The 17,670-nt window shown below is 38.0% G+C and overlaps 1 protein-coding gene across 7 annotated transcripts in view; it reads right to left on the bottom strand.

The window, feature by feature from the left end:
* Window positions 1–16,439, bottom strand: part of TTC23 (tetratricopeptide repeat domain 23) — a 105,062-nt gene extending 88,623 nt beyond the window's left edge. For 2 of the 7 annotated variants that reach the window (XM_025919731.2, XM_086711437.1), the window contains exon 1: window positions 6,369–6,491. In XM_025919731.2, coding sequence (XP_025775516.2) covers window positions 6,369–6,420 — 52 coding nt within the window. In that variant the 5' untranslated portion in view covers window positions 6,421–6,491. The other 5 variants (XM_086711434.1, XM_086711433.1, XM_086711436.1 and 2 more) reach the window with 5 other exon arrangements.
* Window positions 16,440–17,670: the final 1,231 nt, after the last annotated feature.

Below are 17,670 nucleotides of genomic sequence, written 5' to 3'. Positions count from 1 at the left end.
CCCTATTTATTTATTTTTGAGAGAGAGATAGAAAGTGTGAGTGGGGAAAGAGCAGAGAGAGAGGGATACAGAATTCCAAACAGACTGTGCTGTCAGCACAGAGCTGGAGGTGGGGTTCAAACTCACGAACCCTGAGATCATAACCTGAGCTGAAATCAAGAGTCGGAGGCTTACCTGACTAAGCCACCCAGGTTCCCCAAGAGTTTTATTTTTAATAGCCAAAACCAAGAAACAACTCAAATGCCCTTAAATTGGTAAATGGATAAACAAACTGTGGTATAGCTATATAATGAAATAATACTAGCAATAAAAAGGAACAGATATGCTACCACATGAATTGGTTCAGTTATGTTGAGTGAAAGAAGCCAGGAAGAAGAGAGTACAAACAATATGCCTCCCTTTATATAAAATTCTAGGAAATGCAAACCAATGTAGAATGATCAAAAGCAGATCAGCAGTTGTCTTGAATTGGAGATGCAGGGAAGAGGGGGATGTACAGATTACAAAGAGACATGAAGAAACTTTTGGGGGTGATAATTATGTTATTGCTTTGGTTGTGGTGGTGGTTTCATGGGTATATACATAACCCAGAATTTATCAGATTTTACACTTATTTTATTTTAAATTTATTTATTTAAATTCAAGTTAGTTAACATAACAATGCAGTATTGGTTTCAGGAGTGGAACCCAGTGATTCATACAACATCCAGTGCTCATCCCAACAAGTGCCCTCCTTAATGCCCATTACCCATTTAGCCCATCTCCCGCCCTCCACAACCCTCAGGTGTTCTCTGTATTTAAGAGTCTCTTATGGTTTGCCTCCCTCTCTGTTTTTATCTTATTTTTCCTTCCCTTCCCCTATGTTCATCTGTTATGTTTCTTAAATTCCACACATGAGATTATGTACTTTTATATGTCAGTTAATAAAGCTGTTTAATATATATCTACATATCAGATATATAGATATCTAGATACCAGCCTTCCAGAGATCCTTCCCCATACACCACTCTCCCCATGTAGATCCTTCACATTCCAATTCTATTATTTACTACAGATAAGTTATTTCAAGTTTCACCCTATTGTAATCATTCATAAATATTTATTGAATTCCTACTATAAGGAATGCATTACGTGGTAAAGAAGAACTCTGAGAAACATAAAATCTAGAAGGAAAAAAGATCAGGTACACAACTACCATGATTCTGGGTGGTACAAATGCTGGAAGAGGGGGAAGTGGTAAGACTTCAGAATGGGAACCATTACTGTTGTGGTAAATCAGCTTGCTTGGTTGAGAAGATTTCAAGAACAAGAAGAGAACAAGCCCAAGTAGAGTGAATAATTAGCAAAGGCTCAGAAGTGCAAAGTAAAATGGGTATACAGCTAACCAGTATAGCTAACCAGTATGCATTGGGGGTGGGGGATATCGATATAGGACAGCATTTTCCAAACCAATCTCCCTTGTACACTAGAAGCACAAGACATTAATGCACAATCTAGAAGAGAGGGTTATTGACAAAGATGATCAACTAAATTGGTAAACACAAATACTGATTGCACAAAAGAAGGGTTCTCCAATAAACATGAACAAGTTTCATTACCTCAAGTCTTCTCAAAGGCTTTAATGTAGTGTAATTCCTTGAGAATATACCACAGAGGGATATAGTACACAACACTTCCCCTAACTTTTTGGACCATGAAATCCTCTTTTCTGGAACACTCATTAAATCTTATGCAACTGGTACTTTTTGAGCACTGTTTGGGAAGCCAGGAGGCAAAGGAAAACTGAAAGGCTGGACCCAGGTTTAGAAGACATTGATTGCACGCCAAGAGTTTGATTGACCTTATTCGACAAATAGTGATGAGCCCCTGAAGGTTTTATAAAGAAAGAAAAATCAAAGTGCTAAGGCTGATCTGTTAATTAGTGGGCAAATATAATGGAAACCACAGCAGGCAAAGTGGCCGCTGATTTTCAAACTTTAATCTTCTACCATCTTTTTAAAAATGTTTGTTTGTTTGTTTGTTTAGAGAGAAAGAGAGAGAGCGCAGGGGAGGGGCAGAGAGAGAGAGAGAGAGAGAGAGAGAGAATCCCAAGCAGGCTCAGTGCTGTCATCTTGGAGCCTGACACAGGGCTCAATCTCATGAACCATGAGATGAAATCGAGAGTTGGATGCTCAACTAACTGAACCACCCAGGTGCCCCAGTCTGCTACTATCTTGATGACTGTTAGCATGTCTGCATTCTGCCTACAATATTAACTTTTTCTTTAGGACTACAACTTTTTAAAACCTAAATACTTCAGCTTCACTCCAATAAATAATCAGTGACATTATGGGTTTGATGTCATATTTTCCCATAAACTATACATTAAAATAAACACATAAGTATTAATATTTTAAAAGTTGGTCTGTGTTCCACCAAACATCACATTAGGCATCACCAATTGCAAACACTGCATACCTTGGGAAATTCTAGATTTGAGCAATGTTTTACCACCATTTTTAGCCATGACCCACCATCTAAGATTTCATCAGGTTTTACTTGCTATAATTTATATTCTGATAAAATAGGCACTCTCCCTAAAAATAAAGTTAGAATATTCTCTATGCTTCTTAAAACTTCCCTTTAGAAATTCTGGTACCTCTTCAATAAGTGAGTGTGGCCCTTTATCGCTGGTTGAACGAATCAGAGTACTGTACAGAATGAATTCAGGTGCACAGTAGCAGTGAGAAGGGAAGTGAAGGGAAGGATAAGAAGAATTACTGAAAGAAATAATTATTGCAACTTGAGAACTGCTTGGATGTAAAAATTAAAGAAGGGAGACAGTCAAGACTGACTCTGACATTTTCATCCAGGAACTCGAGATAGGCATTGGCATACTATGGCATGGTTCACATACTATCCACTGCTTTTGTAAGTAAAGCTTTATTGGAACACAGCATTGTTAATTCATTTACATATGGTCTTTGTAGTACAAAAGCAGAGATAAGTAGTTGTAACAGAAACCTTATTGCTCTCAAAGCCTAAATAAATTTACTATCTGGTCCTTTACAGAGAAAATTTATTGACACCTAAAAGTAGTGATGCCATGGACAGAAGTAATGAGATAAAGGGGAATGGTCATTTTGATAAGACAATCAGTTTGGTCTCAGACAGATTGAATTTGAGACCGTGGGAGAAAATTTATATAAGAATGTCCAACTTATGGCAAGGATACGGAGAAAGGGGAACCCTCTTGCACTGTTGGTGGGAATGAAAACTGGTACAGCCACTCTCAAGAACAGGATGGAGGTTCCTCAAAAAACTAAAAATAGAACTACCCTATGATCCAGCAATTGTATTATTAGGTATTTACCCAAAGGATACAAAATACAGATTTAAAGGGGTATATACACCACAATGTTTGTATCAGCATTATCAACAATAATCAAACTATGGAGAGAGCCCAAATTCCATTGACTGATGGATAAAGAAGATGTGATATATATATATATATACACACACACACACACACACACACACACACACACACACACACAATGGAATATTACTCAGCCATCAACAAGAATGAAATCTTGCCATCTCCAGCAATGTGGATGGAGCTAGAATGTATTATGCTAAGAGAAATAAGTCAATTAGAGAAAGACAAGTAACATATGATTTCATTCATATGTGGAATTTAAGAAACAAAACATAAACATATGATGGTGGGTGGGAGATGGGTTAGATGGGTGATGGGTACTAAGCGGGGCATTGGTTATGATGAGCACTGGGTGTTGTATGTAAGTGATGAATCACTGAATTCTCCTCCTGAAACCAATACTGCACTGTATGTTAACTAAATTCAAATAAAATTTAAACAAAGAATGTCCACCTTAGAATAGAAATATATTGGACCACCTAGGTGACTCAGTCAGTAGAGCGTTGTGACTTTTGATCTCAGGGTCTTGAGTTCAAGCTCCATATTGGGAGCTTACTTTAAAAAAATTAAAAAAATAAAAAGTAAATAAAAAAGAAGTTAGAAATATATCACTAGTTCTTGAGTGACATCTTTTTAAAGATGATATTTTTTCCTTTTTAAAAAAGTTGGTAACTTATTCCATGCCTACATCCAAATAGGATTTGAGATGGCTAGAGATAAGTGTTGAAGGAGTTAAGACTGGACATAGCTACCAGGGTAAAGTGTGGCCTCTACTTGATAATCCAAACTAGAGCTTTACTTTCTCACCAAGAGAAAAAAAAAAAAGTAGGAACTTTTCTTTCCTTCATGAAGCAATATAGAATGAAAATATGAGGGAAGAAACTAGCTGAAGGCCAGTCTGTGAGAAAGCTATGTGAGAACGCTACAGAGGCCCGTCAATCCCAGCAAAAGTCACTCCTGGGCAGACCTTCAAAATGTGAAAGGCTAATCCTTCAGTTCAACATCTATGCATTGCCTAAAAGAGACTGTACAGAGACGGCTGTACAGAAACTCCGTGCTATCCCTGATTGCAAGATGGTAGCTGACTTTTTTTCTGATAACCTCTTGACTTAAGCTTTCTCATCTGTTCACCCCATTGGCTGATGATCCAATCACTTCAATAAGTGTTATAGTTTACAAAAAGAGCAGGAGATTGGGATCGGGAATCTGAGACTCAAGAGTCTGTGCTGGCCCAACTACTCATGTGATTTGGGCACTACCAATAATTGATATTCACATAACACTTTATGTGATAGTCACATAACACTTTGATGTAAGGTATGGAGGCAGATATGACTAACCCTATTTTATAAATGAGGACAGTGAAGCTGAAAGAAGCTAAATTACTCGCCCAATGTCACACAGGCAGAATCAGGACCCTGGTCTTCTGATAATTTGGTCTGACTTTCATTGACCAGTCAGTCTTTAGCAGTGGGAAGCAAATGCTCTTGCTTTGGAAACCTAAGACTGCATTTTAAAAAGTAAAAGGAACGTCTGGGTGGCTCAGTTAAGTGTCTAACTTCGGCTCAGGTCATGATTTCATGGTTCATGAGTTCTAGCCCTGTATCAGGCTCTGTGCTGACAGCTCAGAGCCTGGGGCCTGTTTTGGATTCTGTGTCTCCCTCTCTCTCTGCCCCTCCCCTGCTTGCATTGTCTCTCAAAAATGAATAAACATTAAAAAAAATTAAAAAGTAGTATGTTTTTATAACCAGGAAATGTAATATCTTCAACAGATTTAACCACATTTTCTTATCTTCTATTTAGAAGAGGCAAAGATGAAATTTTAGAAACTATGTAAGTAATATGCTCTGTAATATTTGCTATTCCAGGCCTCGAACCTAATGTTAAACTTTGACATTGGGTTGATTTTTCTTTTTCTCTTTTTTGGCTTGACGGTAAAACATGGTTTGTCTAATGCTGCCTCTTAATATTAAATCCTTAAAACAGAGATTATCCGGGCACTCTCAGGCTGGAGATAACTTGCACATACTTTTCTTCTTTTTGGCCAGATAGCTAAAAAACAATTAAGCCAGTATTTTAAAATTACAAGTTTCACATAGATGTAAAGATCTAGTTTTCTGGATTTCTGGCTTCCTATGAAAACTCAGAACACCTATCACCACTGGGCTGACATCATCACAGGCAACAATCAGCAAGGAATGAACAGCAGAAGTCCTGGAGGTAAGGTGCCAGGTGCCATCACTCCCTATTGCTCCTGGACATGGAGGCAGCAAAGCAGTTTCCATTCGTCATCAGTCATCACTCCTATGTTGCTTCTTATTGTAAAAGAATAAGTCTCTGTAACCATACCTTTCTTTTTTTGTTGTTTTCAATGTTTATTTTTATTTCTGAGAGAGAGAGAGAGAGAGAGAGAGAGAGAGGGAGGGAGTGGGGGAGGGGCAGAGAGAGAGAGGGAGACAGAATCTGAAACAGGCTCCAGGCTCTGAGATGTCAGCACAGAGCCTGATGTGGGGCCCAAACTCATGAACTCTGAGATCATGACCTGAGCCAAAGCTAGACACTTACCTGACTGAGCCACCCAGGCTCTCCACCATACCTTTCTTTCAAAGTGAAAGGCTGACATTAAGCGGTGTGGTTTTCTTGGCCCATGTCACTTGCCACTCATTTCCTACATTGAATCTAATCTAAACCATCACTTATACAAGATTATAAGATATACTACTATTTTATAATCACTAAGAAAAACAACAACACTGCTATCAATTGTAACACGCATTCCAATTTCAGAGATGTTTAAATACCAAAATGTGCACCTCTGAAGCAATTAGCCAGCCTGGCTTCTGGAAACATTTGAATCCATGACCCCACTTTAAATACGTGTCCATTTCAATGTGCCTTGCATCATGTAGGAACATTTTTAGCACAAAGACAGACTCTTCAGTTCACTTACTTGGAGCTACATGCTTATCATCAGCCACTTTTCTTTTCTTTGTAATAGCCATAGCTGGGGTTTAAATTTTCATTAGATTATCAGCCCAGGCCCCACCCACCACCCTCTCCCTTTCAGCCTTGGGTGAAGCTTCCCAGGCCTCTCAATCAGTACCTACAACTGCCGGTCAGACATACCCAATCAATTGATGCTATTCTTTTTGCCAGACATGCCCAGTAGAATGCTGAAGTATACGATCAGCCCCAGAACCAAATAGGAGGAAGAAGAGGTCTGAAGTGGGGTCTCAGTCTTCCACTTCCAAGAGGTGATGTTCAAAAACTTAATAACTGGTATAGCAGGAGGACCAACCAATCTGTATAGATGGAAACTATGCTGGAGCTAGGTTCAGAAGGTCCCCTGCTGTTACAGGTGTTAACCTTTGGGTGCTGACTTGTGGGGAGATGTAGGGAAACTTGAGGGAGGGGCAGGAGCCCCCAGGGCATGGCTCCTGGAAAATAACAACCATTATGACTGTAGGAGAGTCTACTAGTTAAAAAGCAACGTTGCCCCTATGTAAGCTGAGGCATCAAAAAGCTGAGATGGGAAAACATCCTAGAAGGATATAAAATACCCAAACCGTATAAAAAGGAAATAAAAAATCTGAATAGAACTATAACAAGTAAATAAATTATATTAGTAATTTAAAATATTTACACAAAGCAGGGCACTTGGGTGGCTTAGTCGATTGAGTGTCTGAATCTTCATTTCGGCTCAGGTCATGATCCCAGAGTTGTGGGATGCAGCCCCTTATTGGTTTCCATGTTGAGTGTGGAGCCTGCTTGAGATTCTCTCTCTCCCTTTCTCTAAAACAAAACAAAACAAAACAAAACAAAACAAAACAAAAGCAAACAAACAAAAAACCCAAACACATTTACACAAAGCTAAGCCCAGGCCTAGATGGCTCCAGTGGCAAATCCTAATAAACCTTTAAAGAAGTAATACGAATCTTTTGAAAATTCTATCAGAAAATAGAGGAGGAAATCCCTTACAACTCATTCTATGAGGTCAATATTATCCTGATACCAAAGCCAGATGAAGACATAATAAGAAAACAATAAACCAATACCCTTGATGATTGTGAACACAAAAAGTCTTCAACAAAATATGAGAAAAACAAATATAGGGGGCCTGAGTGTGGCTCAGTTGGTTGAGCATCCGATTCTTGGTTTTGCTCAGGTTTGAGCCCTGAGTTGCGCTCCACGCTGACAGTGTGAAGCCTGCTTGGGATTCTTTCTCTCTCCCTCTCTCTCTGTGCCTGCCTGTTTGTGCTCTCTGTCATTCTCAAAATAAATAAATAAACTTAAAAAAAAAAAAGAAAACCAAATCCAGCAACATATAAAAAAGATTATACATTATGACCATGGGGGCTTCATTCCTGGAATGTAAATTTGGTTTAACACCTGAAATCATTAATGTAATACACCACATTAATAGAATAGAAGACAAAATCTACACGATCATTTTAATAAATGCAGAAAAAAAACCACACTTGGTAAAATCCAACATCTACTTAGGATAAAACTTCCTTAACCTGATAAAGGGCTAATAAAAACTAAAAATAACCCTAATGCTAACATCACACTTAATGGTGAATGTTTGAATAATTCTCTTGTAAGATTGGAAACAAGGCAAGGATGTTTGCTGTCACCACTTGTATTCAAGACTGTAGTGGATATTCTAACCAGTGCAATAAAGCAAGAAAAAGAAATAAAAGGCATGAAGATTAGAAAGGAAGAAATAAAATTTTATTATCAGGTGACATGATCCTATATGGAGACAATTCTAAGGGAGATACACACACACACCCAAACAAAACAAAAACAATAACAAAATCCTACTAGAACTATTAAACAATTTCAGCAATATCAGAGGATACAAAATAAACAAAAATTACATATCTATCAATCTGAAAATGAAATTAAGGTAACATTTCCACACACAATAGCATCAAAAAGAATGAAGTACTTAGGAATATATTTAACAAAAGAAGTACAAAACTTGTACAATGAAAATTATGCAACATTGCTGAAAGAAGTCAAAGGAGACCTAAATAAATGAGATATATTCCATGTTCATGGATTAGAATCCTTCATATTATTAAGATAGCAATACCCTCCAAGTTGATCCATAAATTTTATGTAACCCCTATCAAAATTTCAACTGCCTTTTTTTGTGAGAGTATAATTTGACCTTAAATTCACATGGAAATTAAAGAGACCTAGAATAGTTAAAACAATCCAAAATAGAACAAAGTTGGAGGATTCACACTTCCATTTTAAGAACTTACTAAAAAGCTACAGTAATCAAAGCAAGTGGTACTGGCATAAGGACTGACATGTAGATTAATGGAATAGAATTGAGAGTCCAGAAATAAACCCTTACACTTAAGGTCAATTATTATCATCATTATTATTATTACTATTATTTTAAAGTTTATTTATTTATTTTGAGAGAGAGAAAGAGAAAGCACTCATGCAAGTGAGGGAAGGGCAGAGAGAGAGGGAGAGAGAATCCCAAGCAGGCTCCACACTGTAAGCACAAAGCCTAATGTGGGGCTTGATCTCACAAACTGTGAGATCATGACCTGAGCCAAAATCAAAAGTTGGATGCTTAGCCAACTGAGGCACCCAGGCACCCTGGTCAATTATTTTTTGACAAGAGTACCAAGGTAATTCAAGGCGCAAATAATAGTCCTTTTCACAAATGATGCTAGAACAACTGGATAGGGACATGTAAAAGAAAGAATCTGGAGCTCTAACTCACACCATATACAAAAATTAACTCTAACTGGGTCAAAGGCATAAAAGTAAGAGCTAAAACTGGAAAACTCTTAGGAAACATAGGGCTATGTATAAGCTTGGGTTAGACAAAGATTTCTTATGTACAATGCCAAAGGCACAATAGATAAAAGAAAAAAATAGATAAATTGGACTTCATGAAAATTAAAAATTTTTGTTGCTTCAAAAGACACCATAATGAAAGTTAAAAGACAACTCACAAAATAGGAGAATATATTTGCAAATATGTTTCCAAACACTTGTAGATATATCACATATTTGATAATGAACTTCAACCCCCCAAAAATAATAAACACAACTCGGTAATAAGACACATAACCCAAGAAAAAATAGGCAAAATGTATGAAAAAACATGGGGTGCCTGGGTGGCACAGTTGGTGAAGCATCTGACTTCTGCTCTGGTCATGAGCTTGCAATTTGTGAGTTCAAGCCCTACACTGGGCTCTCTGCTGTCAGTGCAGAGCCTGTTTTGGATCCTCTGTCCCCCTCTTTCTCTGCCCCTCCTCCACATGCATGCTCTCTCCCTCTCTCTTTCTCTCTCTCTCAAAAATAAATAAAAACATTTAAAATATATTTGCAAAGACAATTTACCAAAGAAGATATATGAATGACCAATAAGCAAAAAATCAAAATCACTACTCATTGGAAAATGAAAATCCAAACTACAATGAGAATCACTTCACACCCACCAGAATTACTATAATCAAAGAGACAGACAATAAGAAGCTTTGGAGAGGGTGTAGAAAAATTGGACTTCTCGTAAATCACTGGCAGAAAGTAAAATTGTGCATTCACTTTGCAAAGCAGTTGAGTAATTCCTCATAAAGTTAAACATAGAATTACCACATAAACCAGCAATTCCGTGCATAGGTATATACTCAAGAGGCCAAAAACACCTGTTCACACAAAAACCTGTACACATCTTCATAGCAGCATTATTTACACTAGCTAAAAACTGAAAGCAATCCGAATGTTCATCAACTAGTGAATGGATCAACAAAATGTGATTTGTCCATATGATGGAATATTATTTGGCAATAAAAAAGGAATGGAATACTGATACATGCTATAACATAGATGAACTTCAAAAACGTTATGCTATAGCCAGATGCAAAAGACCACATACAGTATGATACCAGACAAGGCAAACCTATAGAAACAAAGTTTATCAGTGATTGCCTAGCCTGGGGTAGGAGTGGGAAGTGCCTGCAAATGGGCACAAGGTTCTTTTTAAAGTGATGGAATTTTCTAGAATTCCAATGTGATTAATATTTGCACAACTCTAAATTTTCTAAAAAATAATTGAGTTGTATCCTTAAGATAAGTGAATTTTATGACATGTAAATAACACTTCACTAAAGCCATTAAAAATAGCTATAAACCTGAATAAACAATGCACTTTTATGTGTAATTCTGGCTTTTAAATATCTATGACTACAGGACTTTCCTAAGATAGGACAGCCCTAATTCTCGAAACAATGTGGCTGAGACTCCCAAATCTTGAAAACCAACCCTAAATTAATGTTATGGTTCTATGAATACATAGATCATATGCATTAGTTCCTGGCACCTAGTAGGCCTCAAGAAATGTTTACTGGATGAACAATTAAACCATCTTCATGAAAAATACAAAGAAATGGAAAAACATTCCATACCCATGGATTGGAAGAATAAATATTGTTAAAACGTCAATACTACCCAAAGCAATCTACACATTCAACACAATCCCAATCAAAATTGTACCAGCATTCTTCTCGAAGCTAGAACAAGCAATCCTAAAATTTGTATGGAATCACAAAAGACCACGGATAGCCAAAGTAATATTGAAGAAGAAAACCAAAGCAGGAGACATCACAATCCCAGACTTTAGCCTCTACTACAAAGCTGTAATCATCAAGACAGTATGGTATTGGCATAGAAACAGATACACAGACCAATGGAATAGAATAAAGACTCCAGAATTGGACCCACAAAAGTATGGCCAACTAATCTTTGACAAAGCAGGGAAGAATATCCAATGGAGAAAAGACAGTCTCTTTAACAAATAGTGCTGGGAGAACTGGACAGCAACATGCAGAAGAATGAAACTAGACCGCTTTCTTACACCATTCACAAAAACAAACTCAAAATGGATAAAGGACCTGAATGTGAGACAGGAAATCATCAAAACCCTAGAGGAGAAAGCAGGAAAAAACTTGTCTGACCTCAGCTGCGGCAATTTCTTACTTGACACATCTCCAAAGGCAAGTGGATTAAAAGAAAAAATAAACTATTGGGACCTCATGAAGATAAAAAGCTTCTGCACTGCAGAGGAAACAATCAACAAAACTAAAAGGCAACCGACGGAATGGGAAAAGATATTTGCAAATGATATATCGGACAAAGGGCTAGTATTCAAAATCTATAAAGAACTCACCAAACTCCACACCCGAAAAACAAATAATCCAGGGAAGAAATGGGCAGAAGACATGAACAGAGATTTCTAAAGAAGACATCCAGATGGCCAACAGGCACATGAAAAGATGCTCAACGTCACTCCTCTTCAGGGAAATACAAATCAAAACCACACTGAGATACCACCTTATGCCGGTCAGAGCAGCTAAAATGAACAAATCAGGAGACTATAGATGCTGGTGAGGATGTGGAGAAACAGGAATCCTCTTGCACTGTTGGTGGGAATGCAAACTGGTGCAGCCGCTCTGGAAGACAGTGTGGAGGTCCCTCAAAAAATTAAAAATAGATCTACCCTATGACCACCAATAGCACTGCTAGGAATTTCCCCAAGGGATACAGGAGTGCTGATGCATAGGGGCACTTGTACTCCCATATTTATAGCAGCACTTTCAACAATAGCCAAATTATGGAAAGAGCCTAAATGTCCATCAACTGATGAATGGATAAAGAAGATGTGGTTTATATATACAATGGAATACTACTTGGCAATGAGAAAGAATGAAATCTGGCCCTTTGTAGCAACGTGGATGGAACTGCAGAGTGTTATGCTAAGTGAAATAAGACAGGCAGAGAAAGACAGATACCATATGTTTTCACTCATATGTGGATCTTGAGAAACTTAACAGAAGACCAGGGGGGAGGGGAAGGAGGGGAAAAAAGAGTTACAGAGAGGGAAGTAGGCAAACCATAACAGACTCTTAAATACGGAGAACAAACTGAGGGGGTGGGGGAGAGGGGAAAGTGGGTGATGGGCATTGAGGAGGGCACCTGTTGGGATGAGCACTGGGTGTTGTATAGAAACCAATTTGACAATAAATTATAAAAAAAAAAAAGGAAAAAAAGAAAACTTTATTGAAGAAAGAGAAAACATGCAAGTCTGATGCTTTTCTTAAAATCCTTTTTTTTAATGTAAGTCATGAAAGGCAGATATCTCAAACCTATATTTTTCTTTTTATAATATGCACACAGATGCACATTTTACATTTATCTTTGAAATATGTTTGGCAGGATTTTCTTTTTGTGATTTGAATGTGTTAGTGCAGAAATTAATGTTAGATCATTTATTAGAAATTGCAAATCAGTTTACTGTCTTATGGCAAGATATTGTTATCTGAAACTGTCCAATCTGATAAAATAATTTTTAGAAGCAAAAAATAAAAAATAAAAAATAGAAAATCCATCTTCATGATGTGAGTTCTCTCTCCAAACACCTGATACCTGAAACTCAGTTAATTATGGAAATTCTTCAAAAAAAAATTTTTTTTAAGGTTTATTTATTTTTGAGAAAAAGAGAGACAGGGCTTGAGTGGGGGAGGGGCAGAGAGAGAGGGAGACAGAATCTGAAGCAGGCTCTGTCAGCACGGAGCCTGACTCGGGGCTGGAACTCACAGACCACCGAGATCATGACCTCAGCCGAGGTCAGATGCTTAACCGACTAAGCCACCCAGGTGCCCCTATGGAGGTTCTTTTTTCACTGAAGAAAACTTAGGGGCACCTGGGTGGCTCAGTCAGTTGAGCTTCTGACTCTTGATATCGGCTCAGCTGGTGATCCCAGGGTTGTGGGATGGAGTCCGTGTAAGGCTCCATGCTGAGTGTGGAGCCTGTTTAAGATTCTCTCTTTCCCTCTGCTCCTCTACCCCGCTCACATGTTCTCTCCCTCTCAAATTAAAAAACAAACAAAGAAACAAACAAAAAACTTAAATGAAATGCCAATGTCCCAAGGGGAAAACCTGCTAACAGGCGGACACGACTGGATAGGCTAAAATGAGGTAACATTAGCTCCTTCATGCTATCGACTCATTTGGTTTCAGAGTAGGGGGTGGGGAGTGGAATGTATGATCCACAAAGCCACTTAGAGATCCAAGCTGACCAAGCTTTAACTAACAGGCGTCACGGCACACCGGGAGATTGGAAAACTGTGGATGAGCTTTTCACCGCTATTGGCCAGAAGTGACACAGGTCACGAGTGCTAACATTTCATTCTTCCCTGAACTGCAAAGAGGGCTAGGATATACAGGGGAGTAATGAGATATTGGCGTAAATTTGGTGAGCGCAATTTGGTCCACCACATCGGTCATCTGCAGCAGGGGGCCTTGTCTCAAAGATTATTTTCCACAGCCAGAGATTCCTCCTTCTCTGTCTATTTAACTAAGAACCACTGATCAAAAACTTAGGATGGGGATGCCTGGGAGGCTCAGTCAGTTGAGCGCTGCTCTTGATTTTGGCTCAGGTCATGATCCCACGGTTGTGGGATAGAGCCCCACGTCGGGCTCTGTGCTGAGTGTGGAGCCTGCTTGGCATTCTCTCTCTCTCTCTTCCTCTGCCCCTCTCCCCTCCTCATGCTATTTCTTTCTCAAAAAAGAAAAAAGAAAAAAAACAAACTAGGATGGATGAGCTTTGGATTCTTTGAAGCAAGTGTTGAGGCAGGAGACAAACATCCAGCTTGGTGTTTCTGAAGGACTTTACTTTTTATCGGGGGAGCTAATCCTTGATTCACCTGTTTGCCCAACACTGTGGAAAGTATCTGGTACCTGGTGGCAGCTCACTGAGTGTATGGAATTTAGTTTTGTCTCAGAGAAACACGTCAGGTGAAAGCCTACGGTCTGAGGAAGAATACCTCCCATATTCTCATGATGTTCTTCGATCATAAGGGTTTTTTTTTGTTTTGTTTTTGCTTTGGTTGAAACTCCTTCAATTCAGCTGAACAGAACCAAGAAATAGTTCTAAATCCTAGGGAAAAGGAATAAGAACTTATCTAATGTGAACAATGATCCCTTTTAATTGTGTTAATTGCACAACTACCACCACACCTAGTAAAATTCGTATTTGTACCACTAGACCAAAAATAAGCTCAACGCTTTAGAAAAATGCAAAGAAATGCATTAAGATTTGTTAGTCAACCATAGGAAAGTAAAGTAATTTGGATAAAGTCTCTTACAAGGCTGCTAACCAATCTGTACTCCATTAGTTACAGTAGTAAGTCCTTTTAATTCCTAGTCTCTGTTCTTGGAACGATCTAAAATTAGGCTATCAGTTTTATCTTCTTCAGTTACTACTCTCATTAGGTCTCACTCCTTCTGAAAACCTAGGACCAAACCCCTTAATTCCTGCAATTTTGACTCTTTATGCAACTTTTTGGGGGTCTTTTTTGCTTAAAAAAAACACACACGAAAAACAGGTCCCCAAATGAACCTTCTGCTGCAGTCAGAGTCCATCATGTTTCAGGCTTGCACGTATTTGCTAACAACTCAACCAGTACCTGGTATGCCAATTCCCTCCTTTTTTATCTACTGAAATTTTGCCTATTGCTCAGGACCAAACTGGGTCTTAAGCATGTTGTGAAGCTCCCTCTGAATGTTTCAGGTCACACTGATATATATATACTCTTGAAGTGCCTGTGGTTTACAATAGGTATCTATGCATCAAGAGCTGTCCAGAAGTTCTGGTTTAGATGTTTTAAGCCTCATTTCCCAGCTAGAGTATGAGTTTTTTGAGAGACTTTATTTTATTATTTTATATCCCCCTATAACAGAAGCCATTCAAAAAATATTTTTTGCATTCCTACTCTAATTTATGCTCTGTAGATATAGATGTGCCACGAAGTATATTTATTAGTTGAACTAATACATGAAGAATCTTTAAGGTGCTATACTTTGGCATTATATATTTGGCTGAATCCTAAAAAATACATTATATTGCTATTTCAAATAAAAATTATTCTTGCTTATCAATATTTTCCTGAGCTTTCATGTTTTAATTTTTTTTAATGTTTATTTATTTTGAAAGAGAGAGAGAGAGACAGAGCATGAGCATGGGAGGGGCAGAGAGAGAGGGAGACACAGAATCTGAAGCAGGCTCCAGGCTCTGAGCTGTTAGCATACAGCCCGATGGAGGGCTCGAACCCACGAATTGTGAGATCATAGACCTGAGCCTAAGTCGGCGGCGCAACCGACTGAGCCACCCAGGTGTCCCTCATAATTTTAATGAAAATATCATTTTGAAAATACAAATGTTGGGTTTCTTTTTTGAGAATTTATCCTTATATTAATTACCCATTGATTCTGGTACATATAACAACACTATGTTTTCCTGGGTCATTAGCAGATTTGTCTCTGAATAACCCAATCTACAAATATACACACATTTTGGATCCAAAGCGGATTCTAATTTTCTCTTATATTTTGATTATCTATTATGATAGGTATTATAGTATACAGAAATATGTATTTCACTTAACAATTACAATAATATTACTAAGTGTCCCTCTAAATCCATATTAAACAATAAATCACAGCAGTTTAGGAAATACAATAATCTATAATTAATCTTTTTCTTTTCCCTTGTTCCCTTTACCATTCAAAAATTCAACGATTATTTGGAAATAACATTCTTCCAATCTCACCCTAAAAACAGCTTCTAAAAACTCCTTTTCCTGCCACGATTGTGCCTGTATTTTATCTGGTTCTCCTTTGACGCTTACTCCTTTAAAACTATCGAAAAACCGGAAAAGTTTCTTTAACTCTCAAATCTCTGTGTCGTAAAATCCTTTGTCAATTTACCCAGTACGCAGGAGAGGATCTCTGTTTCTTTTTCGAGCGAATTACACAGTTGTCTCCGCAGCCTGATTTGCCAGTTTGGTTCCCGCTGTATGAGTTTGGTGATTCTTTGTACAAATTAATCACCATGAAAAAGTCTAAAGCAGGGCAGTTGCAGACTAAATTATAGCAGTCTTTTCCCGTAAAGCAACCTGGTACCTCACAAAACTCCAGGCGAACAATGAATGATAGAGCATGCACCAATAGGGAGTGGAGGAGAGTATTTTGTGGAAGTTTGCAACCCAATCCCAGAGGGCCAGAGGTGGGAATTTTAAAATGGGGTTTTCTTTTTCTTGGAATTTTCTTAAAGTGGTATTGCTGCCTTTTGATGTTAAAGTTTGTCAAAGATTGCCAAATTGCCAGATTAAGGAATTTTGAGTGTTTTGTGAAAATCGATACACATTCAAATTGACATTCTGGCACAGAATCCCTTGGCTGTTTTTATAGCAATTTCAGGGCTGTAGAAGTTATTTAAAGATAATTCATTATTTATGATCAAAAATAGGATGTTACAACGTGGATGGAATGGGAGGGTATTATGCTAAGTGAAATAAGACAGAGAAAGACAGGTATCATATGTTTTCACAGAAACTTAACAGAAGACCATGGAGGAAGGGAAGGGGAAAAAATAGTTTCAAACAGAGGGAGGCAAACCATAAGAGACTCTTAAACACAGAGAACAAACAGGGTTAATGGGAGAGGGCAGGGGAGGGGAGAAATGGGTGATGGGCATTGAGGAGGGCACTTGCTGGAATGAGTACTGGCTGTTTATGTGATGATTCATGGGAATCTACCCCCAAAACCAAGAGCACACTGTATACACTGTACGTTAGCTAACTTGACAATAAATTATACTTATACATATGGAAAAAAACAAAAACAAAAATCAGATGTTAGGGATGCCCAGGTTGCTCAGTCTGTTAAGCATCTGACTGGGGCTCGGTTCCTGAGTTCCAGCCATGCTGTGGCTCTCTGCTGTCAGCACAGAAACTGCTTCAGATCCTGTCCCCCACCTCCTCTCTGCCCCTCCCCAGCTCATTCTCTCTCAAAATAAACTTAAAAATTTTATTTAAAAAAATTGGATGTTAAATTAATGCATTAAAATATTTCTTTTGTTTTTAAGAAATGAAAACTAAGTGGCTAACATTGATTACTTTTAAAAAGACCTATTGTTAATCATTTTTGGAGTCACTTTCCAGTATTAGGAGCAAGTCTTTTTATTTAGGTTGATCCTTAATAACCTAAGTATTTTTGTTTTTACATAAACTAGGTTTCCTCGTTTTAAGTCCAGCAAAAAGTTCCTAAGTACTACAAATTCTTAGGTATCTAAGAATTCTTAGGTATCTAAGTATTTATATCAAAGTTCTTAGAAGTACATAACATTCACCATGCCACATAGTTCCGGAACTTTTGACG

This window comes from Puma concolor, chromosome B3, assembly GCF_028749965.1.
Source record: "Puma concolor isolate L17-30 chromosome B3, mPumCon1.1.hap2, whole genome shotgun sequence".
Taxonomy (NCBI): Eukaryota; Metazoa; Chordata; class Mammalia; order Carnivora; family Felidae; genus Puma; species Puma concolor.
This window is presented reverse-complemented; position numbering and strand designations above follow the sequence as displayed.